Source organism: Eretmochelys imbricata, chromosome 1, assembly GCF_965152235.1.
Source record: "Eretmochelys imbricata isolate rEreImb1 chromosome 1, rEreImb1.hap1, whole genome shotgun sequence".
Classification (NCBI taxonomy): Eukaryota; Metazoa; Chordata; order Testudines; family Cheloniidae; genus Eretmochelys; species Eretmochelys imbricata.
Genome location: NC_135572.1, coordinates 299,063,794 through 299,090,225, shown reverse-complemented (window position 1 = coordinate 299,090,225; position 26,432 = coordinate 299,063,794). Strand labels below are relative to the sequence as shown.

The 26,432-nt window shown below is 40.1% G+C and overlaps 1 protein-coding gene and 1 long non-coding RNA gene across 11 annotated transcripts in view; one reads left to right on the top strand and one right to left on the bottom strand.

The window, feature by feature from the left end:
* Window positions 1–25,075, top strand: part of USP15 (ubiquitin specific peptidase 15) — a 140,458-nt gene extending 115,383 nt beyond the window's left edge. For 5 of the 10 annotated variants that reach the window (XM_077833647.1, XM_077833639.1, XM_077833705.1 and 2 more), the window contains 11 exons: window positions 7,942–8,025; window positions 8,129–8,223; window positions 10,043–10,234; window positions 11,205–11,320; window positions 12,344–12,619; window positions 13,019–13,089; window positions 13,460–13,575; window positions 17,016–17,165; window positions 17,865–17,968; window positions 18,744–18,832; window positions 23,178–25,075. In XM_077833647.1, coding sequence (XP_077689773.1) covers window positions 7,942–8,025; window positions 8,129–8,223; window positions 10,043–10,234; window positions 11,205–11,320; window positions 12,344–12,619; window positions 13,019–13,089; window positions 13,460–13,575; window positions 17,016–17,165; window positions 17,865–17,968; window positions 18,744–18,832; window positions 23,178–23,357 — 1,473 coding nt within the window. In that variant the 3' untranslated portion in view covers window positions 23,358–25,075. Of the gene's footprint in view, window positions 1–1,474; window positions 2,870–3,336; window positions 4,086–7,941; window positions 8,026–8,128; window positions 8,224–10,042; window positions 10,235–11,204; window positions 11,321–12,343; window positions 12,620–13,018; window positions 13,090–13,443; window positions 13,576–17,015; window positions 17,166–17,864; window positions 17,969–18,743; window positions 18,833–23,177 lie in introns of those variants that run through there. The other 5 variants (XM_077833665.1, XM_077833674.1, XM_077833657.1 and 2 more) reach the window with 5 other exon arrangements.
* LOC144274714 (uncharacterized) overlaps window positions 12,914–26,432 on the bottom strand; it is a 37,886-nt gene continuing 24,367 nt past the window's right edge. The window contains exon 3 of the long non-coding RNA XR_013347935.1: window positions 12,914–13,048. This is a non-coding gene — a long non-coding RNA (uncharacterized LOC144274714). The remainder of the gene's footprint in view (window positions 13,049–26,432) is intronic.

The window sequence follows — 26,432 nt, the reverse complement described above, 5'->3', positions numbered from 1 at the left end:
CAGAAAATATTTGAATGTGGAAAGGGTGGTCTTGTGGGCCAGTTCAAGAGGGAATTAGATGCGAAAGGAGTGACTTGGAACAGAGCCCATAGACTATTGTGGGAGAAGCAGACATTGAGATTCACAGGCTGTAGTTGGTGGAAGAGATTGTAGGAGATATGTAAGGGTGGTTAAATAGGAAGGGGCTGAGTTGTGAAAGCCCTTGAATACTTGAACCTGGTGTAGTAGAGGCGGGGGAACAGTGGAAGATGGGAGAGAAGAGTGACAATGCCAGAACCGAGTTACTTTAGCAGCAATATTTTTTGGACTGAAGGGGGCAATGTGCATGTTAAGGAGGCCAGAAAGGAGGCAGGTACAGTAAGTGAGGTGGGAGTCAAGAACCCGATGAGAGTTTCGGCTGCAGGAGCAGAAAGGAGGTTGGCTTGTGGAGGGGGAAAAGTCAAGGTTTGGACATAATCTGGTTGGATGGGTCAAGGGAAAGAGGAGTCGAAGATAGCAGTTACACAACTGAGTAATAGCTACGATAGTAAAAAGAAAAGGAGTACTTGTGGCACCTTAGAGACTAACAAATTTATTTGAGCATAAGCTTTCATGAGCTATAGCTCACTTCATCGGCTGCATCTCACGAAAGCTTATGCTCAAATAAATTTGTTAGTCTCCAAGGTGCCACAAGTACTCCTTTTCTTTTTGTGAATACAGACTAACACGGCTGCTACTCTGAAACCAGAGAAGATAGTAACATTAGTAGTAAATGGAGAATAGTGTAGCAGAGAGGGAGGAAAAAAGCAGGAGTTAGTTTAGGTGCATTGCGTTTAAGGTAATAGTGTGACTTTCAGGAGAAGTTGAAGAGACAGGTTGAGCCCTCATGGTTGGATATGAAATTTTTTTTCATTTGGAAATTAACTCATGAGATAATTGTCTATTTCTAGTTACTCTTGTGTCTCTTTGATGCACATAAGTGCTAAGAAATGTCCGTCTGAAATCTTCTTGGGAGAAACTATGCATGCACAGACAGACATGTTTCTGGACACAATCCTGAAGAGCTTAATATTAAATCTTTGTTTTGGTCATCTGATCGGTGTTCTGCATCTCCATGCAGGAGCCCAAAGTTCAATCACTTCCCCAGGGTGAAAGTGCTGCAAAATAATGTCTGTCATCACACAAAACAGCAATCCATTTGGCAAGTTAAAAAGTTGCATTTTTAGTCTTTGAAAAAGCACTGGCAAGCCTACAGTGAGAAAGATTGCCAAGAATTAAAAATAATCATCTTCGGAGTTCTTACCATAGTTAAAGAAAAATTTCAGCTGCTTGTTGTTCCTACCAGTTTTTTCTGAAACCTTGAGTTGTATCTAGAACTTCTAACTTCAGTGTTGTTATAATAGTTGTTAACACCGTGTGACCATGCTTGGATTGACTTGACTTCTTTTTCCTTTGTACTTAATGGAATTTAAAAAAAAAAAAAAAAAAAATCCAGGGGGAGGATTGCTGCATATCTCCATGAAAGTTTCATCTGGCCCTCTCAGGAGGATACAAGGGACATCCCTGTGTGCATAAACAACATTGCTCTGCATGTCCCCTCAACCTTATCCTACCAGGATATGAAAAGCAGATAACGCTATTTCTGTTCATTGCACTGCTACCGTTTCTCGTACAAGTAAAACAATGAAAAATCGATACCTGTGTCCTATTAACTTAAGAGTTGGGCTGGGCACCTCTTTACATTTAAACACTGTAAGGAAAAACGCATGCACGCACTTACACAAGATTCCTTCCCCTTCATCGGGCTCATCCATGCATAACTGTTGGGACTGTCTAGGCTGTGGTGGAGTCTTGACAGGTCCTGGCTTGTGGCATAGCTGGATACCCTCACCCTCACACTGGGTTCCCCTCCTCATGCCCAGAGCAGGGGTCTCTGTCCAGGCTTCCCCTAGGTGTCCACAGTGTCTGTGGGTGCTGGTGGGCATCTCATGCAGCATTTTATAAAAGCATCAGGTCTGTGGCTCATCACCAGATTGATTGCTAGCCTCCTTGGCCTTGTATGCCTGTCACAGTTCCTTTGCTTTCATGCAGCACTGTTACTGATCCCTTTTGTACCCCTTCTCCTGCATCCCCTGTGCAATCTGCTCGTAGATGTCCACGTTCGTATGATTGGTCTGTAGTTGTGCCTGCACAGCTTCTTCTACCCACGGGCACAGGAGATCCAATATCTCCTGTCTCTCTAGGCAGGAGCATGTCTAGTACATGGAGCTGATGTGGTCGGTTAGACAGCTGCACACAAGGGAGAGCTGCTAGGTGTGCTTGCCATGGTGGGCAATCAGGAAAAGGCATTTCAGAAATACACAGGAGACTCCGGGGCAGTGGAATTCACAATTGTGACTAGAACAGTCAGTGTTGCAGAGAACAGCATTGTTGGAACAGCTGCTGGAGAACTGTTAGAGTTGACATAGGTCATGCAGTGTCTGCACTTACACTGCATTGACCTTAGTAGGTCGACTAAACGTTAATGAAGTCCCTACCCTCTGTTTGCCAGAAGATGGGAATAGGCAACAAGGGATGGATCACTTGATGATTACCTGTTCTGTTCATTCCCTCTGGGGCACCTGGCATTGGAAGACAGGCTACAGGGCTAGATGGAACTTGGGTCTGAGCCAATATGGTCGTTCTTTTGACTATGGCTCAAAGTCATTTGGGGAGGTGGTTTAACTGTGTCACCATAACGGGTTGCTTATGTTTTCCAGAGACAAATTTGAGTGTAGACTTATGCATAAATAGGTCAAGGCAAAGCGGATTACTTTGACCTAACTTTGCCCTGGTCTACACTAGGACTTTAGGTCGAATTTAGCAGCATTAAATCGATGTAAACCTGCACCCGTCCACACGATGAAGCCCTTTATTTCGACTTAAAGGGCTCTTAAAATCGATTTCCTTTCTCCACCCCTGACAAGTGGATTAGCGCTTAAATCGGCCTTGCCGGCTCGAATTTGGGGTACTGTGGACACAATTCGACGGTATTGGCCTCCGGGAGCTATCCCAGAGTGCTCCATTGTGACTGCTCTGGACAGCACTGTCAACTCAGATGCACTGGCCAGGTAGACAGGAAAAGAACCACGAACTTTTGAATCTCATTTCCTGTTTGGCCAGCGTGGCAAGCTGCAGGTGACCATGCAGAGCTCATCAGCACAGGTGACCATGATGGAGTCCCAGAATCGCAAAAGAGCTCCAGCATGGACCGAACGGGAGGTACGGGATCTGATCGCTGTTTGGGGAGAGGAATCCGTGCTATCAGAACTCCGTTCCAGTTTTCAAAATGCCAAAACCTTTGTCAAAATCTCCCAGGGCATGAAGGACAGAGGCCATAACAGGGACCCGAAGCAGTGCCGCGTGAAACTGAAGGAGCTGAGGCAAGCGTACCAGAAAACCAGAGAGGCGAACAGCCGCTCCGGGTCAGAGCCCCAAAGATGCCGCTTCTATGATGAGCTGCATGCCATTTTAGGGGGTTCAGCCACCACTACCCAAGCCATGTTGTTTGACTCCTTCAATGGAGATGGAGGCAATACGGAAGCAGGTTTTGGGGACGAAGAAGATGATGATGAGGTTGTAGATAGCTCACAGCAAGCAAGCGGAGAAACCGGTTTTCCCGACAGCCAGGAACTGTTTCTCACCCTGGACCTGGAGCCAGTACCCCCCGAACCCACCCAGGGCTGCCTCCTGGACCTAGCAGGCAGAGAAGGGACCTCTGGTGAGTGTACCTTTTTAAAATACTATACATGGTTTAAAAGCAAGCATGTGAAAGGATTACTTTGCCCTGGCATTCGCGGTTCTCCTAGATGTACTCCTAAAGCCTTTGCAAAAGGTTTCTGGGGAGGGCAGCCTTATTGCGTCCTTCATGGTAGGACACTTTACCACTCCAGGCCAGTAACACGTACTCGGGAATCATTGTACAACAAAGCATTGCAGTGTATGTTTGCTGGCATTCAAACAACATCCGTTCTTTATCTCTCTGTGTTATCCTCAGGAGAGTGAGATATAATTCATGGTCACCTGGCTGAAATAGAGTGCATTTCTTCAGGGGACACTCAGAGGAGCCCATTCCTGCTGGGCTGTTTGCCTGTGGCTAAACAGAAATGTTCCCCGCTGTTAGCCACAGAGAGGGGGGAAGATTGAGGGGGTAGCCACGCGGTGGGGGGAGGCAAAATGCGACCTTGTAACGAAAGCACATGTGCTATGTATGTAATGTTAACAGCAAGGTTTACCCTGAAAGAGTGTAGCCACTGTTTTATAAAATGTGTCTTTTTAAATACCGCTGTCCCTTTTTTTTTTCTCCACCAGCTGCATGTGTTTCAATGATCACAGGATCTTCTCCTTCCCAGAGGCTAGTGAAGCTTAGAAAGAAAAAAAAACACACTCGCGATGAAATGTTCTCCGAGCTCATGCTGTCCTCCCACACTGACAGAGCACAGACGAATGCGTGGAGGCAAATAATGTCAGAGTGCAGAAAAGCACAAAATGACCGGGAGGAGAGGTGGCGGGCTGAAGAGAGGGCTGAAGCTCAAATGTGGCGGCAGCGTGATGAGACGAGGCAGGATTCAATGCTGAGGCTGCTGGAGGACCAAACCAGTATGCTCCAGTGCATGGTTGAGCTGCAGCAAAGGCAGCTGGAGCACAGACTGCAACTACAGCCCCTGTGTAACCAACGGCCCTCCTCCCCAAGTTCCATAGCCTCCACACCCAGACGCCCAAGAACGCAGTGGGGGGGCCTCCGGCCAACCAGCCACTCCACCACAGAGGATTGCCCAAAAAAAAGAAGGCTGTCATTCAATAAATTTTAAAGTTGTAAACTTTTAAAGTGCTGTGTGGCATTTTCCTTCCCTCCTCCACCACCCCTCCTGGGCTACCTTGGTAGTCATCCCCCTATTTGTGTGATGAATGAATAAAGAATGCATGAATGTGAAGCAACAAAGACTTTATTGCCTCTGCAAGCGGTGATTGAAGGGAGGAGGGGCGGGTGGTTAGCTTACAGGAAGTAGAGTGAACCAAGGGGCGGGGGGTTTCATCAAGGAGAAACAAACAGAACTTTCACACCGTAGCCTGGCCAGTCATGAAACTGGTTTTTAAAGCTTCTCTGATGCGTACCGTGCCCTCCTGTGCTCTTCTAACCGCCCTGGTGTCTGGCTGCGCATAACCAGCAGCCAGGTGATTTGCCTCAACCTCCCACCCCGCCATAAACGTCTCCCCTTTACTCTCACAGATATTGTGGAGCACACAGCAAGCAGTAATAACAGTGGGAATATTGGTTTTGCTGAGGTCTAAGCGAGTCAGTAAACTGCGCCAGCGTGCCTTTAAACGTCCAAATGCACATTCTACCACCATTCTGCACTTGCTCAGCCTGTAGTTGAACAGCTCCTGACTACTGTCCAGGCTGCCTGTGTACGGCTTCATGAGCCATGGCATTAAGGGGTAGGCTGGGTCCCCAAGGATACATATAGGCATTTCAACATCCCCAACAGTTATTTTCTGGTCTGGGAATAAAGTCCGTTCCTGCAGCTTTTGAAACAGACCAGAGTTCCTGAAGATGCGAGCATCATGTACCTTTCCCGGCCATCCCACGTTGATGTTGGTGAAACGTCCCTTGTGATCCACCAGAGCTTGCAGCACTATCGAAAAGTACCCCTTGCGGTTTATGTACTCGGCGGCTTGGTGCTCCGGTGCCAAGATAGGGATATGGGTTCCGTCTATGGCCCTACCACAGTTAGGGAATCCTACTGCAGCAAAGCCATCCACTATGACCTGCACATTTCCCAGGGTCACTACCCTTGATATCAACAGATCTTTGATTGCGTGGGCTACTTGCATCACAGCAGCCCCCACAGTAGATTTGCCCACTCCAAATTGATTCCCAGCTGACCGGTAGCTGTCTGGTTTTGCAAGCTTCCACAGGGCTATCGCCACTCGCTTCTCAACTGTGAGGGCTGCTCTCATCTTGGTATTCATGCGCCTCAGAGCAGGGGAAAGCAAGTCACAAAGTTCCATGAAAGTGCCCTTACGCATGCGAAAGTTTCGCAGCCACTGGGAATCATCCCAGACCCGCAACACTATGTGGTCCCACCAGTCTGTGCTTGTTTCCCGAGCCCAGAATCGGTGTTCCACAGCATGAACCTGCCCCATTAGCACCATGATGCATGCATTGGCAGGGCCCATGCTTTCAGAGAAATCTGTGTCCATGTCCTGATCACTCACGTGACCGCGCTGACATCGCCTCCTCGCTCGGTATCGCTTTGCCAGGTTCTGGTGCTGCATATGCTGCTGGATAATGCGTGTGGTGTTTAATGTGCTCCTAATTGCCAAAGTGAGCTGAGCGGCCACCATGCTTGCCTTGGTATGGCGTCCGCACAGAAAAAAGGCGCGGAACGATTGTCTGCCGTTGCTCTGACGGAGGGAGGGGCGACTGACGACACGGCTTACAGGGTTGGCTTCAGGGAGCTAAAATCAGCAAAGGGGGTGGCTTTAAATCAAGAAGTATTTCAGGCAGGACTTCACGGAGGGTTCCAATAAGAAATGGTGCACCTAAGTTATTGTTCTTATTGGAACAAGGAGGTTAGCCTGGCCTCTGATTGATACATGGCTAGATTTACCTCGCTGCACCTTCTCTGTGAGTGACTGCAGTGTGACCTAGAGGAATGAGTCCCCTAGACAGGGGAGGAGGCAAATGAGCACAAAACAAATCTGGTCTATTTCTTGTTTTGATCCACTCCATCTATCTTTTACATCTTTGGCTGGCAGCAGACGATGCAGAAGGACTGCATGCCATCCACATCTCATGGCAGCTCGGCAGAAGATGGTACAGTACGACTGTAGCAATCCGTATCGCCTGCCTGCTCACCATAAGACGGTTCAATAGGACTGACTGCAGGACTAAAGAGAATGACCTGGTCAAGTCACTCCAAATTTAGTCCCTGCGCCCATGTCTGCCCAGGCGCTCCCAGCCGATGTGGCCAGGAGCACCTCGGACATGACGATGACGGCTACCAGTCGTACTGTACCGTCTGCTGCCACAAGGAAGGGGTTGCTGCTATTGTGTAGCAAAGCCATACCGCGTCTGCCAGCACCCAGGAGACATAGGGTGACGGTTACCTGAGCGGGCTCCATGCTTGCCGTGGTATGGCGTCTGCACAGGTAACTCAGGAAAAAAGGCGCGAAACGATTGTCTGCCCTTGCTTTCACGGAGGGAGGGAGGGAACGGGGGCCTGACGATATGTACCCAGAACCACCCGCGACAATGTTTTAGCCCCATCAGGCATTGGGATCTCAACCCAGAATTCCAATGGGCAGCAGAGACTGCGGGAACTGTGGGATAGCTATCCACAGTGCAACGCTCCGGAAGTCGACTCTAGCCTCGGTACTGTGGAAGCACTCTGCCGAGTTAATGCACTTAATGCACTTAGAGCATTTTCTGTGGGGACACACACACTCGAATATATAAAACCGATTTCTAAAAAACCGACTTCTATAAATTCGACCTTATTCCGTAGTGTAGACACACCCTTTGTAGTATAGACCAGGCCTAAGTCGCTTTTGAAAATGGGGTATAGGTGTTTTTGAAAATTATTACCCTGTGTCTAAATACATTTCACTGTTGGTTTTTTGTATGGGAAAGAAGTGGCCTCACATGAAATAGCACATTGTAGAGTATTATATGTACTACTAGTATGCTCACTTTTAGACTAATAAAACTGTGGATGTCCAAAATGTATTTGCAGTAACAAATAAACGTAATGAGTAAATCTGTTACATGGTAGGTTATAAATTCCGTATATAATGAGAATCTAAATAAGAATGTAAAGACGCACACTAAGACTGTACACAAACTGTGGACGTATGACAACTTTTCTCAAGCGGCTTCAGTCCTTTAAGAGTGAAAAATTATCACATTTTGTTTTTTAGTACAAAGTAGTAGTTCCGAAAATTGGAAATATACTGGACCTTTGCACAGCACTGTCAACTTTGTCTGGTGTTGCTGCAGATAAGGTAAGACGTTGCTGAGGTAATCATTTATACATAGCCCAATGTTAAATATTTTCAGTGTTTTTAAACCAATTTAAGAGTGACTTAATTTTTTATTTCCTTTTAGATGATAGTTACTGATATATACAATCATAGGTTCCACAGAATATTTGCTATGGATGAAAATTTGAGTAGTATTATGGAACGTGATGACATCTATGTGTAAGTTCAAATAGTCTCTTTTTATTGTCAGGAAATACTTCCATATTGAGTAGGGCTGTCGATTTAATACCAGCTAACTCATGTGATTAACTCAAAAAAATTAATCGTGATTAAAAAAATGTATTGCGATTAATCCCAGTTTTAATCGCACTGTTAAACCATAAATACCAATTGAAATTTATTAAATATTTTGGATGTTTTTCTACATTTTCAAATATATTGATTTCAGTTACAACACAATATGAAGTGTACAGTACTCACCTTATATTATTTTTGATTAAAAATATTTGCACTGTACAAATGATAAAGAAAAGAAATAGTATTTCTGTAGCGATTGTAGTGCAATTTCTTTATTTTGAAAGTGCAATTTACAAATATAGATATTTTTTTGTTACAGAACTGCACTCCAAAACAAAACAATGTAAAACTTTAGAGCCTACAAGTCACTCAGTTCTACTTATTCAGCCAATCGCTAAGCCAAACAAGTTTGTTTACATTTACAGGAGATAATGCTGCCCGCTTCTTATTTACAATGTCAACTGAAAGTGAGAACAGGCGTTCGCGTGGTGATTTTGTAGTCCGCTTTGTAAGGTATTACGTACCAGGTATGCTAAGCATTCATATGCCCCTTCATGCTTCGGCCACCATTCCAGAGGACATGCTTCCATGCTGATGATGCTCGTTAAAAAAAAGTGTTAATTAAATTTGTGACTGAACTTGGGGAAGAACTGTATGTCTCCTACTCTTTTATCTGCATTCTGCCATATATTTCATGTTGTAACAGTCTCGGATGATGACCCAGTACGTGTTGTTCGTTTTAAGAACACCTTCGCCGTAGATGTGACAAAACGCAAAGAAGGTACCAATATGAGATTTCTAAAGATAGCTACAGCATTCGACCCAAGGTTTAAGAATCTTAAGTGCCTTCCAAAATCTGAGAGGGACAAGGTGTGGACCATGCTTTCGGAAGAGTTAAGAGCAACAGTCCGATGTGGAAACTACAGAACCTGAACCACCAAAACAGAAATCAGCCTTCTGCTGGTGGCATCTGACTTGTATGATGAAAATTAACATGCGTCGGTCCACACTGCTTTGGATTGTTATCGAGCAAAATCCATCATCAGCATGGACACGTGTTCTGGAATGGTAGCCGAAGCATGAAGGGGCATATGAATGTTGAGCATATCTGCTAAATACCTTGCAATGCTGGCTACAAAATTGCCACCTGAATGCCTATTCTCACTTTCAGGAGACATTGTAAACAAGAAGCAGGCAGCATCATCTCCTGCAAATGTAAACAAACTTGTTTCTCTTAGCGATTGGTTGAACAAGAAGTAGGATTGAGCGGACTCATAGGCTCTAACGTTTTCCTTTGTTTTATTTTTGAATGCAGTTATTTTTTCTGTACATAATTTATCTACATTTGTAAGTTCAACTTTCATGATAGAGATTCCACTACAGTATTTGTACTGGGTGAATTGAAAAGTATTATTTCTTTTGTTTTTTACAGTGCAAATGTTTGTAATAAAAATAAATATAAAGTGAGCACTGTACACTTTGTATTCTGTGTTGTAACTGAAATCAGTATATTTGAAAATGTAGAAAACATCCAAAAATATTTAAATGATATTCTATTGTTTGATTAATTTTTTTAATCACTTGACAGCCCTAATATTAAGTATAAATTTGTGTGGAGTTGGATTTAGTTACAGCTAAATAAATTAATTGCATAGAAGAAACATGCAATAAACAGAAGTCTTGGTTTTCTGTCAGATTCTTCTAAATGACCTTTGTCTTGCCTGCTTTTCTATTTTTTAAGATTTGAAATCGCTATCAACAGAACAGAGGATACAGAGCAAGTCATAATTCCTGTTTGTTTAAGGGAAAAGTATAGACATACCAGTTACAGCCACCATAGTGGTTCTTCGCTGTTTGGTCAGCCTTTTCTTATAACAGTGCCTAGAAACAATACTGAAGATAAACTGTATAACCTTCTGCTGTTGAGAATGTGGTAAGAATATTACTTGAAAATTTTTTTAAATGTAAGTAACAGTAATAATCAGGTTCTGTGGATGATTGCTTTTTATATGCATTGTTAGGGAACTCTGATTAGACTTTCATGGGCAGTTACATTTGTTTTCTGTAAAATAAGACTATTTTTTACTCAGGTTTTTAACCTCTTGAGAGCCAAACTAGACTTGGTTTTAGTTTGGTTTTTTTAATGGCATTTATGTCATCCAAAAATAGTGTCATGTTTGAAGGAGGGTGGTTATATTTGGGAGGGAAGAGGTTTTTTGGTTTGGGGTTTGTTTGTGTGTGGAGGGGGCGTTGTTTAATCATGGCAGTTAGGGCTTGTCTACATGGGAAAGTTTCACCTGTTGTTCCAGATTAGTTATACTGGGATAGCTCTCCCCGTGGAGACTCTCATTCTGGAAAAGGAACATCCACACAGGGAGTTATTCCGGTAGCTGGATGAGATAGTATCTTTTATTGAACCAACTTCTGTTGGTGAGAGAGACAAGCTTTTGAGCTCACACAAAACTCTTCTTCAGATATAATTATATCAGTTTAAATTCACACCTTACCTTATGCTGATATAACTTTCTCTTGTAGACATGTCCTCATAGTACAAGGTGTACAAAATTTTTCTATATCTGACCAGTTATATAGACAGTGTGGTTGGGATACTAAAAAAACAGAAACTAATATAGAGCAAAGGAGATCGCACACAGTTAAAAAAACTCTATAGAAAAAGCAAGAAGAAATGTGCTTCAGAAACAGTTTGTTGCAGCAATTGATATGAGTTCACTTTATTCATTTAATGTAACTGTGAATCATGGCAGGAATACAGTACGTTGTAAGAGCATTTACACTACCTACTGTATTTTCAGTGCTCTTATTACTTTACAAGCAAATATTCATCTTAAACAAAACCCAGTGGTATACAAATGTTCATTATTATTTTCAATTGCTTATTTTAGCCGATATGTGAAAACATGTACTGAAAGTGAAGACACTGAAGGATCCCTACACTGCTGTAAGGACCATGGTATCAATGGTAATGGCCCGAATGGAATACATGAAGAAGGATCCCCAAGTAAGGCTTGAATAGTTACACTTGTTTAATATTTTGAGTTCAGTGTAAGATTCATACTTTAATGCCTTTCTGCCCCAATTACGTAATTCTCCCTTTTTCCTCTTGATTCTAACCACCACCCTCAAAGCCACCACATTAAGTCTGTATCACTGCAGGCAAGCTTAAGCTAAAGGCAGTATTAAAAATGGATGTGAGGAGTGTTCATTGTAGCACTTCCAGTTCTCACTTAGCCAGATTTGACTCCCTGGCTGTCAGGATAATATATTGCTACTAGACCACCAGGCTGGCCCCCAAATTTGTTTTAAAATTGTCATTTTGGAGGCTTAAAAGCCTTGATATTTAAACTTGCTTTTGAGTGGTGTAGCTACTTTAAGCTTCAAATTTACTGAACTCAGCAGGACTGTTATTTTTCTTCTTTTAACTTTTAAGGCAATTTGTTCAAGAGACAGTAATTGCAAGGAACTTAGCAGAATTTGAGTGGCGGTGACCTGTTAGCTAGGAGTTAAACTCTTTAAAATGTGGTATCACGTTTCCTTTTGCTGGTTGGACTCTTAGCATGTTCACAGACATCTGGGTTCAAAAGAGGAAAATATTTTTGTCATAAATCTAGAGAGAGTTTAGTTGAACATTCCAGTGTGTGCTGAAAGCATGAGGAAAGTGAAAAGAGGAGTGTGTGAGAACACTGGCTGAAGGGGGAAACATTAAAATGAAATTGAAAATGGTGGTGGTACATACGTAAAGTTGTGTATAGAGTGAGGATGGGTCCTTTCCAATTTGTAAGAAACTGTCTTCAACTATGGTATATGTGGAAGGAGACCATGTGAGGTACTTACCAGAAAATCAAAAAGCCCCAAGTCCTGTAGAGTATAACAAACATCTTACCCTTCAGTCTAGATTTTGCTGGTTTTCCTAATTTCAACAACAGTGCAAAACTTTATAGTAGGAGGAAAAATGCAGCACCTTAAAATGCTGCCTAAATAGAATGCACTGTCAGATTTGTTGAATTACACCCTATTTTGTTAGGTGAAATGGAGACAGATGAACAAGATGATGAATCCAGCCAGGATCAGGAACTTCCTTCGGAAAATGAAAACAGCCAATCAGAAGACTCAGTTGGAGGAGACAATGATTCTGAAAATGGATTGTGTACTGAGGAAACTTGCAAAGGTCAACTACTCATGGGACACAAAAAACGATTGTTTACATTCCAGTTCAACAATTTAGGCAGTACTGACATCAACTATATCAAAGATGATACCAGACATATTAGATTTGATGATAGGCAACTCAGGCTTGATGGTAAGTCATTGGGGGATGGGTTTGGTTAAATTTGATCACAATGTTTTTTGTGTTTCTGGTACCATTTCCTTGAACGGCTGTGCCTTCTGTTGGTAGGCTACTCATGTTTTTTTCCCAGTGCATACATGTATGTACCTATGTGCTTATAGTCTGTCTTCAGGAAAATATATATATCATCTCTTGTTCGAGCCAACGAACATTGTTCAGCTTGACATTGCAAGCTGTTGATTTTTAGAAACACATAACTTTCACACATTTTAATGAAACCAAATTTTTGATTTTCTTAAACTTGTACCAACGGTTATTTTAGTTTATTTTGATTAGTAATCGCTACAAATTAAACATACTTTCAGATAATAAATGTATTTTTTGAGGGGAACATGTGTTTTTCCTTCTTAGAAAGATCTTTTCTTGCTTTGGATTGGGATCCTGAAATGAAAAAAAGATACTTTGATGATAATGCAGCAGAGGTAAGGCATTTATTTTACACTTCTTTTTCAGCAATTACTAAACTTTTATCATGCAAATATATGGTTTAATGCACTATTTATGTGAAGTGTAGATTTCTAGAAATATTTCAAAGAGTAGAGAGATATAGTACATTTTGTAATAAACTACTTTACCATAAAAGAAACCCCTTATATCTAACAATTTAGGTGATCTGAGGCTTACTAATTTAGAAAAATAAATGTAAAACATGTGGAACTTAATTACATTTGAACACATTTTGAGCAGTTTTCCATATTTAGGAGCTTGTAGGTACTGTTCATAGTAAGACGATATCACTAAAATGAGTTTTATTTCATTTGTTCTCTTAACTCAAGAAATACTTCTCTTTAGGATTTTGAAAAACATGAAAGTGTGGAATATAAACCTCCAAAAAAGCCTTTTGTGAAATTAAAAGATTGCATTGAACTGTTTACAACAAAGGAGAAACTAGGTGCTGAAGATCCATGGTAAGAGCAAAAATGAAACTTGATGTGCTGAACTAGTTCTGTAGACAGTGTGTTTCAAACTGTGGTCCATGGAGCACTTGCTGGTGAGCTGCAGATTGCTCACATGGTACTTGCAGTCCTTATTCCATCTGCTAAACTGCATGAAAACACAACTAAGGATACATTACATATTTTCTTTACTATGTAAGCAATTTCTGTAACTGCTACTGGGATGTTATATGATTGCATATGGGAAGGGAAACTGTCCATGCTATCATGAATAGGAGGGGAGCTGATCTGCATTATGAAACCATTCAAGAACCACTCCTGTGCAGATTTGTAGTGAAGTGATGAGAATGAGTATGGTTCTAGCTGAGATTGAAAAGTTTATCATACATTAAACCTTTTCTACACAAACGCTTATTGTGTGTTTTATGTTTATATATGAAAAGCTTTGGTTCACTTAAAATTTTCCATTAGCGTGAGAGAGTCTACTTGTTCTAGTGATGTCTCTGCAACTGGTAGAATATTTCAGACCAGTTGGACTTTTTAAATGTACCGGCTGCGTATATTAGGTGTAGTATTGTTGAATTTTTTCAAACCAATGTATGTATTATAAACTGCTGTTCTTCTATAAGGGGACATCTGAATATTCTCAGTTGTGAGATTTTTCCCTCAGTACCAATGAGCTTTGGGGATCTTTTAGAAAGCAGTTCCCATTGGAACCTCATGAGAGCCTCTTCACAGCACCAGATGTTCAAGAGGCTCCGCAAGTGGCCACTTCATTTCTTCCTTCCTTTCTTCAGCTAGCTTCACTGTGTAACCAGAGAACCGTTCTTTTTTTTTTTTTTTTTTTTTTAAACCTAAAATCTCCTGTTAGCTTGTTGCTGTTATTAGTTTGGATTGTGTTCAGGTATAGTTTCTAGATCATTGTGCAGTTTGAATCCCAGGGAGACTCTGTTCCAGGGCATCCTGTCCAATTCAGAAGACCCAGACTAGAGGGGAAAAAAACCTTTTTAAGCAGTGTATTTGATGCCCCCGCACTTACCTGAAATCAAATATACATAATTGCTGCTTGACCTGCCGCATGTGAGGCCATTTTCCAGTTTGTTGCTCAGCATGTAAGGCCTTTACAGCTCAAACTGAGGAGGACAGGCACTCTCTATTTTAGGACTTTCTCACAGTGGCAGCTTTACACATCAGATCCTGGGATCTGCTCTTTGGTCGGAGCTTGTCCTGGCCCCATGCAGAGACAAGAGTAGATTTTCTTTGGATTTGAAGCAGTCCAAAATGGGGGGAAAGAAGCTTTTGGTCCTGTGATCCTCAGTTTTATCTGGTTTAAAGTCGAAAGAAATCTGAATCCAGTTTCAGACCTGCTCTGACAACAAGGAGTCAGGGCTGCATTATCTGAATCGAAGTGCTAGAATAGTCTTGATTGATCTACTAGTGTTTTGTTGGTGCTTCCACATAAACACAAACTGGCCAGCGCTGTCAGGGCAGGTCTTGGGAAGTACGGGTACATGAATCTCCTGGATTAATCATCAGATATCCTTACTCCAAAATGGGATGGTCTTGGTTCACTTAATCTTGCAGCTTAGATCATGGGACACTGACCTCTGCAATGGTTCAGAGTATCTTGTAGCAGTCAAAGAAAAAAATCACATTGAAATGTTACACCTAGAAATGGAAAAGGTTTTCTCTGTGGCAGCAGATTAGTGCCTATCTCTGTGCTGTGCTCTACTTAATGTATTATGGACTGTTTAATATAGCTGAAGTTTCTTTGCCTCTTCATGTAATCAAAAGTTATTTGTCTACCATCTCAACATACCACACACTCTCATAGACTCTTCAAACATCCCACCACATGGAGAGCATGTCCTGATGGGAGATGTCAACTTAACGCTTGTCATAGTTAATGACTGTGACCTTTGAAACTTTGGGGAAAGTCCACTTTATTCCATTAGTCACTAACAACAGCTTTCTGAATCAAAATTATAACTTCAAGAAAGGTGAGAGACTTGCAGGCTTTGATGGCTGATCGTCCCTTTGCCATATTCCAAAGGCACAAAGTTGTCATGATCATGCAGGTTCATCCAAGATGCTTATCTTTAAATAAATAAATAAATAAACTGACTGGTTCCATCTAAACCAGACTATGTAATATCCTGGTTTTCTTTCCAAAATGTCATTCTCAACAGGGAAAGGTAGATGCCCACACCCTCAATGTTAGGAGGGCTTTGAGGTTTTTAATTGGATAAAACTAAGTTTTATATAGGAAGTTACCTGAACTTTTTTTGTATCTTTTGGAAAGCAGTGTAAGAAGAATGTCATTTCCACTTAGAGCCTATCAAAATGCACATATGCTGACCATGGCTTTTTTTCTCTTTCCCTCTTTTGGCTGGGATGTTGGTACACTTGTTTTTCTTTAAGCTAGATTGTATTTTTAATGTATATCAAAGGCACCCAGAGGGTTTTTAAACATTTCCTAGAATCTAAATTAAAAATTAAAATTGCCCTTTGGCTTTGGTATCAGCACCTAGTAGCCTTGGAGCTCAGGCTTGTAGGGCTAAAGCAACATCATTGACCTGCTTCAGCAAGGATTCCATCATAGAAATATTCAATATTCTACCTGAAGTTTTCTTTATGCAGCACCATTCTCTTAATTTGTCATCTTGATGTGATGTTTGTTTTGGGAGGGCAGTTCTGCAGTCCTTTCTAATTAGAACTTAGCCTGCCTTCCTAGCAGTTATACTGTTACTTACATTTGCCTAAGTGGAAATATGCGGAGGCTGCTTCAAAGAAAAGATTATTTTTCATGATTCTTACCTGCCCCACCTTCCCTACTTCTTTGGAATTATATTCTCTCAAAGATTCAGAAGACGGAACCAAGGCAGCTAGGGATTTCACAGCCTCTTATCTCTGTTACAAATGTCCATTGCTTTTAGTGGGAGCTTTTGTAGTTGCAGTGGTCACTGCATTTCTTGAATGCTCTAAGTTCAATGGCAGTGGGGTGGGAGCATATCCCACAAGTGTGGATGTGAGAAGTGACACTTGAAGAACCACAGTTACTGGTAAGTAAGCTCTTTCTTTCCAGATGCTCATAACTTGCTGAAATTTTCCATATTCCTTCAGCTTCTTTTGAGTTCAGAAGGTTAAATTTTTTCTGCTTTAAAAAAACCTATAAAGACCAGCACCAAGGCATATTATATAGTATCTTTGCTATTTGACTTTTTTCCTTTATGTTTATATTTCAAATATTAAAAATAAGTCTTGATCCCTGGAGTGCTTGAGCACCCACAGCTCACATTAATTTCAAGAGCGCTATCTTTCAGGTTCAGGCCGTTAAACAGTGAACTGAAGGTTTACACATTCAGCTTCCAACCTGATATATCTTTCTTGTTGGTGATACACTTCAACACCTGCACTCTTTACGAATGCTAAAGTGACTGTCTTTCTTTTAGGTATTGTCCAAACTGTAAAGAACATCAGCAAGCAACCAAAAAGTTAGATTTGTGGTCACTGCCCCCAGTACTGGTAGTACATCTAAAGCGCTTTTCTTACAGCAGATATATGAGGGACAAGCTGGATACATTGGTTGATTTTCCAATAAAGTAAGAAAAACTTTTGAATTGAAATATTTAAATGTTAGCCTTCACATTTCTAACATGCCTGACATTTTGAGATTAAATTAAATACGTTTTAATTAAGGGTTATATACAATGGGTCCATGCTTAATTTGCAAAATATGTTAGTTCAGATTTACAGATCAAGTCAAGCACTAATGGGGAAAAAGCAATACTCCTGAGCAGAAGACCTAGAAAATGTAGGCTGTGGGAGGGAGGACTGAGTAACATGAAACAAGTAAAATAGTCAGATAGGTGTGAAAAATAATTCACTGAGTGGTATTGGGCAAAGGACTCTGGAAGGAGATGTTTGACTTTGACAGCTACAGGTTAATGTATGTTAAGGTACCGTATACAGGCAGTTGAACAAAGTGGAAGCCAGGACAGGTGTTTGTTTGAAGCTAACTTATGTTTACATTATTTTTTATGTAAATTTGAGAATAGAGAAGGGTGTGTATGTACAAACTCTGATCTCATACCTGTTATAGATCAGAAGAGAGAGAGAGCATGTGCACTCCCAACCTTTCCAATATTGTGTCAGTTGTGTTTTCCTGTATATGAGGCTTTGTGCCACTGTTTGGCTCCAGTAGGATAGATTTTAAAATAAAAGGGCCCGAAGACAACACTCAAATGTTAAGCAGCAGTTGGAAAAAAACATTAACATAATATGAGTTTTTCTTTAAACAGTGACTTGGATATGTCAGAGTTCCTCATTAATCCAAATGCAGGGCCTTGCCGCTATAATTTGATTGCTGTGTCCAACCACTATGGAGGAATGGGAGGAGGGCATTGTAAGTTAATTTTGAACACCATCATTTTACTTACTAACTTTCTTTTCGTGTTTTATTTTGACTCTTTATTAGCACTAAAACTGACTCTTATTAATCAGCTGCATTTTTTAAAAATGGCCAAAGGGCAAAAAAAAACCCAAATCCATGTCATTTAATTCTGTTACTTGAAATGTATACACTAGTTGAATACAAATATCTATTTGAGATGAGCTTTTGAGAATAGTGTTAAGTTCTTTTGAAATTTGTGTTGGCTGAGTCTGTCATGGAAGGGACATATTTATCCTCCAAAAAGCACTACAGTGCTGTAATATAACTCGCTTTGCCTTCCTGGTCTGAGATTTTATATGCAATTATGCCTCTCATTCAAAGGGAGGAGAGGAATGAAGAGGTGGGTAAAAGCCTCTAAGATCCTTTATTCTGGCTGACTGCCCTTTCCTTTAAACGCTCTTTTTGATAAGGTGAAAGCTAAATTGGCATATGCTTTTCTTGCTGTTAATGGGGTGAAAAAATACCTAAACCTGGAATACTTGGGTCAACATAATGAAAAAGAAAAAGGCTGGTTGGAAGTATGAATCTTATAGCAATGATATGGCTACTGTTAATAAGTTTATACCATATTATCTATAAGAAGATTCAAAAGTCATATGTTTGATGAGGACCAGCTTGGATCCTCTATAGATTTATTTTGCTCAGTTGCCAAAGTTCTTATGTTAACATGCTTCTTTTGGGTCCTAGATACTGCTTCTTATGTTAACATGCTTCTTTTGGGTCCTAGATACTGCTTTTGCAAAAAATAAAGATGATGGAAAATGGTACTACTTTGATGACAGTAGTGTATCAACTGCATCTGAGGACCAAATAGTGGCAAGTATCCTTGTTTTTTTATTTGTGTAAGGGACAGTGCAAATACACACAAGTTTTTGTTTACATTTCAAAAACCAGCAGATTTCAGCAGAAGTCTGAGGACTGTTTGCATGTTTGTTATATTTTAAGCGTAGCAACAGCTATCTACCGGTCTTAAGGTAATGGTTCAAACTCTTGCTCAGCAAACTTTGCCCTGTTTATTAAATTCTACCTTTAAAACACTCTCCCACCCCAAACTAGCAAGCCAGAGCTCACCTCTCTTGTGAGAAAGCAACTGCAAAGAGGGAACAAAAGGACATGTCTAATATTAATTAATGCGGGGGGGAGGGAGGGACACCATTGAAACCTTAAAGGGATTTTGAAAAATGTTCAGATATAATGTTGCATTTATACTAGGGCTGTCGATTAATCACAGTTAACTCATGCAGTTAACTTTGTTGAGTTTTAATCGTGCTGTTAAACAATAGAATACCAATAGAAATTTATAACATATTTTTGGATGTTTTTCTACATTTTCAAATATATTTATTTCAATTACAACACAGAATATAAAGTGTACAGTGCTCACTTTATATTTTATTACAAATATTTGCACTGTAAAAATGACAAACTAAAGAAATAATATTTTGCAATTTACCTCATACAAGTATGGTAGGGCAATCTCTTTGTTATGAAAGTGCAACTTATAGATGTAGATTTTTTTTTTGTTACATAACTGCACTCAAAAACAAAACAATGTATAACTTTAGAACAGCAGTTCTCAAACTGTAGGTTGGGACCCCAAAGTGGGTCGCAATCCCATTTTAATGGTGTTGCCAGGGCTTGCTTAGACTTTCTGGGGCCCAGTGTGGAAACTGATGCCCAAGCCCACTCCCTGGGCCTGAAGCTCTTGAGGCTCAGGCTTCAGACCCACTCCTGGGTAGTAATTTTTATTGTTAGAAGGAAGTCATGGTGCAATGAAGTTTGAGAACCACTGCTGCAGAGCTTACAAGTCCACTCAGTCCTACTTCTTGTTCAGCCAATCGCTAAGACAAACAAGTTTGTTTACATTTATGGGCGATAATGCTGCCCGCCTCTTGTTTACAGTGTCACCTGAAAGTAAGAACAGGTGTTCCCATGGCACTTTTGTAGCCAGCATTGCAAGGTATTTACGTTCCAGATATGCTGAACATTTGTATGCCTCTTCATGCTTCAGCCACCATTCCAGAGGACATGCTTCCATGCTGATGACTTTCATTAAAAAATGTGTTAATTACATTGTGACTGAACTCCTTGGGGGAGTTGTATGTCTGTGTCCTGCTCTGTGTTTTATCCACATTCTGCCATATATTTCATGTTATAGCAGTTTCAGATGATGACCCATCATGTTGTTCATTTTAAGAACACTTTCACTGCAGATGTCACAAAACGCAAAGAAGGTACCAATGTGAGATTTCTAAAAATAGCTACAGCACTCAAACCAAGGTTTAGGAATCTGAAGTGCCTTCCAAAATCTGAGAGATTTCAGAAGTCTTAAAAGAGCAACACTTTGCAGAAACTACAGAAGCCGAATCACCAAAAAAGAAAATTAAACCTTCTGCTGGAGGCATCTGACTCAGATGACGGACATGAACATGCATTGGCCTATGCTGCTTTGGATCGTTATCGAGCAGAACCCATCATCAGCATGGACGCATGTCCTCTGGAATGGTGGTTGAAGCATGAAGGGACATATGAATCTTTAGCACATCTGGCACGTAAATATTTTGTGATGCTGGCTACAACAGTGACATGCAAATGCCTGTTCTCACTTTCAGGTGATGTCAACAAGAACCGGGCAGCATTATCTCTTGCACATGTAAACAAACTTGTCCGAGTGATTGGCTAAACAAGAAGTAAGACTGAGTGGACTTGTAGGGCTCTAAAGTTTGAAATTTTTATTTTTGAATGCATTTATTTTTTGTGCATAATTATACATTTGTAAATTCAACTTTCATGATAGAGATTGCACTACAGTACTTGTATTTCATGAATTGAAAAATATTTCTATTTTTACATTGCAAATATTTATAATAAATAAATATAAAGTGAGCATTGTACACTTTGTATTCTGTGTTTGAAATTGAAATCAATATACACCTCTACCCCGATATAATTCGGTCCTCTGGAGTCAAAAAATCTTACCGTGTTACAGGGGAAATCACGTTATATCGAACTTGCTTTGGCCTCGAGCATTTCCGTTATTAGTACAGTATTTGACACAAGAAGTTTTATTCTTGGTGTTGTTGTTTTAGAAAGGGCACATCTGATGTCGCCCTTCACATCAAGCCCGGGGTTGGGGCTCGCAGCTGTGTGCCGGAGTCGGAGCTCGCAGCAATGCATCCCTGACAGGGTTGGGGCTCACAGCCCGGGGTCGGGGCTCGCAGCAGCGTGTCCCTGTCGGGGTCGGGGCTTGCAGCCATGCGTCTGGGTCGGGGCTCACAGCCCAGCGCTGGGGTCGGGGCTCGCAACTTGCAGCCATGTGCTGGGGTTGGGGCTTGCGACCCCCACATAACCGGGTCGCGACCCCCAGTTTGAGAGCCGGTGTTATAGACGAGACAGAAAAACATTTTTGCTTTACCACGTTATATCCGAATTCGTGTTATATCGGGGTAGAGGTGTATTTAAAATTTGGAAAACATCCAAAAATATTTTAAATAAATGGTATTCTCTTGTTTAACAGTGTGATTAGTCACAATTAAGTTTTTTTAATCGCTTGACAGCCCTAATTTATACATTATATACATTTACTCTACTTTGCATGTTAACGGAAAATGTTTTTAGTGTTTTTGTTCACTAGGATTGTTTTCTGAGCATTTCATATTATCCCATTTAGACTTATAAGTGTAGACATAATGTTGAACTTATGACACCAGACTGTGATGTCAAATACATGATTATTTACTATAGCATCCACGTGGAAAGAGCTGCTCTCAGAAAGAGAGCCCTTATTTAAGTGCACACATTCATTACGAGACAACAGAACTAAATAATACTTGCCAAATTCATTTGTCTGATTTCTCCAGGTTGTTTTTCAGTGTGACGTGATGCCATTAAACTAAGGGTGTCAGCTTTGACAACACTGAACATTTCTTAAAATAATCTTACAATAATATGGTAAAATCCCTGGAGTTGCCATAAATTTGATTAGACATTTTCTCTGGTGCTTTCTTGAGTTCCGTTAATCTTGTCCTTGTTTGTTTGAGTCACAGCAATTAGGATTTAGTGCTAAAAGAAAAGGAGTACTTGTGGCACCTTAGACACTAACCAATTTATTTGAGCATAAGCTTTCGTGAGCTACAGCTCACTTCATCGGATGCATACTGTGGAAAGTGTAGAAGATCTTTTTATATACACACAAAGCATGAAAAAATACCTCCTCCCAGTGCTAGAAATTTCAACAGTCTATCCAGACAACTCATCATATATATAATTTATAGTGATCTCCAATTGCTAAATTCTAGGTTCCTTATGCAAACGTTGAAGATGTTCAAAATTGGCCATGTAAGTGAGTTAGGTGCTAAATTTTCTTAGTTAAAATCCCATTACTTCTTGACCAAAACAACACAGGATGGGAGAGAATCGAGACACTTGTATGCAGAGGGGTCATTTTAATGTGTCAATTGGCTTATTTCTGCATGGTATTCATTTCTGCCTTGCTTGGTAATTCTTCATTTGTTGTATTTGTTTTAATGTAGCCAGCGGGGTGGGGGAAACTTGATTCTTTGTTTGCTGTTGTATACTCTGACATCGGCATTGTGACACTACAGTAGTTTGTCAGAGCAAACTGCAGTGACATAGGGCATATGTTTATACTGATAAATATGGCTTCTTTGTGGGGGTGGAATTTAAGTTAACTATAAACTTATTCAAATTTCCTCCCCTACCCATCCCAAAAAATTGTACTGAGCTGTGACTGAATCTTGTTTCCTAGAAAATCCAACACTCCCAACATAAAACAATTACATACTTACAATCATGGAAGGCTAATAAAGGTAGCACTCGTCGTTAGAGACACAAGGTGGGTGAGGTAATATCTTTTATTGGACCAACTTCTGCAGGTGAGAGACACAAGCTTTCAAGTTTACACCAAACTCCTCTTCAGGTCTGGGACACTAACTCAGGCCAGGTCAACACTGCAGACCTATATCAGTATAACTACGTTGCTCAGGGGTGTGAAAAATCCACACCCCACGCAACATAGTTTTTATGACCTAACCCCCATGGAGACAAAGCTATGTTGATGGGAGAGCTTGTCCCAAAAAGCAAAAGATTTGCCTTTGATGATCATTAAGGTAGTAACAGTTTGTTTTTTCTTGTTTGACAGTCCAAAGCAGCATATGTGCTCTTCTACCAGAGACAGGACACTATCAGCGGAACTGGGTTTTTCCCTCTTGATCGGGAAACTAAACAAGGTGCTTCAGCTGCCACAGGCATCCCATTAGAGAGTGATGAAGACAGCAATGAGAATGATATAGAAAATGAAAATTGTATGCACACTAACTAATAGAAGACCTAGAAGCCATAAAAAGAAAGACTTTCTCATTGGAGATATCTATAGAAAGAATGAAATTGCCCACCAAATTAAAAATAAAATCTGAGATGGGGAATTTCAGATAACAGAATGTAAATCCTTTATTGCATTTTAACATGTGCAGTACTTGAAGTGAAACACAATGAAAACTTTAACAGAAATTGTCTCTAATACATTTACAGTCTTGTATTCACAAGCTATCTATAGGATATCACAAATAAACCCCTTTTAAGTTTTCTGCTGCTGTTTTGATGAATTATGTTTTCTTCATTTGGGATGTGAGTTAATAACTAAAATGTTAAATTTGTGGACTTTGGTCATTTATTTTCTTAGTATTACGAGAATACTACGGTGGAGAGCCTAGTTTTTGGATGATTTTATTCATGTATATTAGGCTGTCACATGTACTACTATTATTTAGCTAGTACATGTGGCATAAATATGAGAAGTAGTATTCCTGAAACACCAAATTTTCAAGTTTCTCCCTAGAAATTAATGTTGACCAATTGTAAACTCAATCATGATAGAAGAAAATATCTTGAAAAGGTGTTTTAACCTTTTGTGGTATAGTTAAACATCCAGAATATTATGTTCATCTTACTGCTGCTGTGGAACAGGTTCTGGATTTCATGCTGAATTAACAAACATTTTTCAATTAAATGTAAGTATCCCTGGTTCCTTGTTGGATCTACTAGGTTGACATTATAATTCCTGTTATCTTGCTTATAAGACATGCATAACTTTAATCTGGTGTCACTCCAAAATTTAAAATTGTGCTGTAAGTTCCCCGCCCATGTGGGTAGTTTGGCAGCTTTCAAACTACTTTGTAATAGGGACAAATTTAATAGTATTCTGTATCCATAGTAATGACTGTGCGTCAGGCTTAGATAAAAGAATTTTTTCCACATAACTTGCCTTTAAATTGTTAATGAACAATTGGTTTTAAAGGTAGGTCTGTTAATTTTCTTTGTGTGTTCCTGATGGAATTCACCATAGCCTTACAGCTTTTCTCAAAAGGTAACTTATTATAGGAGAATTGACATTTGCATGTTCAAGAGTCAGAACCTGTACAGTATATAAAGCATACAAACCTTGAATTGGATTTTAGTTAACCATGTTCAAGGGTCCAGGATGCCAAAAATAAGTGTGACAGTTTGGAACATTTTTAATTTGCTGCTTTCCCTTTGATCTAGCTGGACAAATGTATTGTTGATTTGTATACAACACTGCCTTCGATAGGCACTCTTAAGTGTGGGAGCACACTTCACATATCTACTACCTGAAAAATTGCTTTGTGTCCCACGGTTATGAAAAGCAAAAAGTATGATGTTCTTCACTTGAACTAATCGAATACAATAGGTTATAAATTGTGTATTGTAAATAAAAGTTCACTCTGTGAGTGCACATTTTGGTAAATTATTTATTTATGTTAGCATTAAAAAGTTTAAAAAAATTGCATTTGACCAGGATATAAATGAGGTATGTTGGACATGGCTTTGCATTATACCTTGATATTAAAGCTGGTGTTTCATCCTGGTATTTTAAAGCTGCTTTCTGAGTTTTTTTTAATGTAAACTAACCTCCTGCATGACAGAGGTTAAAATTTTGTCTGCACTTGAGTTCACTTGGGTTTACATTTCAATTGCGCATGTTTATTTATACAGATTTCAATAAAGCTATTCAAGGCCTTATTTAGTCTTTCAGTTTCTTACTAAAAAAAAATCTTGCCAAAAGGTTTTGCTTAATGGGTAGATGACCAAATGCTACCAGAACCTACATAATCCTTGGTTACAACATAGTCATTAATAGCTAATCACAATAAGATGTGTGGTATTTCCAGACCACCGGTGGAACATGTGAAATGACTTGGTTTTTTTCTGTCATCTATCTAGCTCCAAAAGGCAATAAGATAAATTCTTAAAGTTAATATGTCACATGATGTAAGAAATCTTAATCACTACATCTTTATAAAGATGGTCACTAAACATGTAGTGTTTCAACTGTAATAAAGAATAATTAGCACTCCAAAATAAGGTGCCATCTTAAGTTTGGCATAAGTTTGAGACATAGGAAATGTAGCTCTAATCCTGAATGCATGAGAAAAGCTAGTTTGAGTTGTAACATTTGGAAAAATATGTTGCTTTAACTATTTCATTTAAATAATGTTTAAACATATTTTTCAGGTACTGAACCTCAAGCTTATGAGAAAAACCTAAATCTGTAGCCTTCACTTACTGCCTCCATTGCTGGTGGTAAATTTCAACCTCTGATGGAAAATATTGCTTACTTTTTGCAATGTTTCTAAAGATGTTGCTTATTTTCAGCAACATTCCTATATGTTGCCTCTGATAACTGAAAAAGCCCCATATCATTATTCTAGTAGTATGAGAAGTGGGCTTGCATTCAGGAGACCTAGATTCCCAACTCAGTCACTTTTCTCCCACCCAGTCCTTGGATTTACTTCGTGCCAGTCCTTGTTTGGCACATCTGGAGTTTTTTGGAATCTTTTTTTCCCTTTGCCTTGAAAAACATTTCTGTGAATATCACCAGTGTAGTGGCTATTGAAAAATATGCAACAGTGGCTTCAAAATGTTTTCTTAGGCTGGGACATAGACAGAAATTATTTGATCTCATCTGTTTTGGGCCATGAATAGCTGGACTGCCGTACATGTTCCCAAATTGGAAGCTTATGGGTACCTGTGTATTTCCTTCTGCTAGGCTGAGCAGTCATTAGTCACAGATCAGGATCGGTCCAGTCCCTTGGACTTTTTGACGTATTAGCATTTATGTATAGTAGTTTTGTTTGTTAATTTTAAGAGCTAACTTTGGAAACATTCATTTTTCTGGCAAACAGGCTGTGGCCAAGTAGAAGGGGTTTCCAGGTAACATAGGCTGTGTTTTGTATGCAGAGGGGCTTGCTCTGCAGCAAGTGAGATTTAGGAGATATTAGGAAAAGATACTAGGAAAAACTTTCTAACTATAAGGGTAGTTAAGCTCTGGAATAGGTTACCAAGGGAGGTTGATGACTTCTCAAGGTCCCTTCCAGCC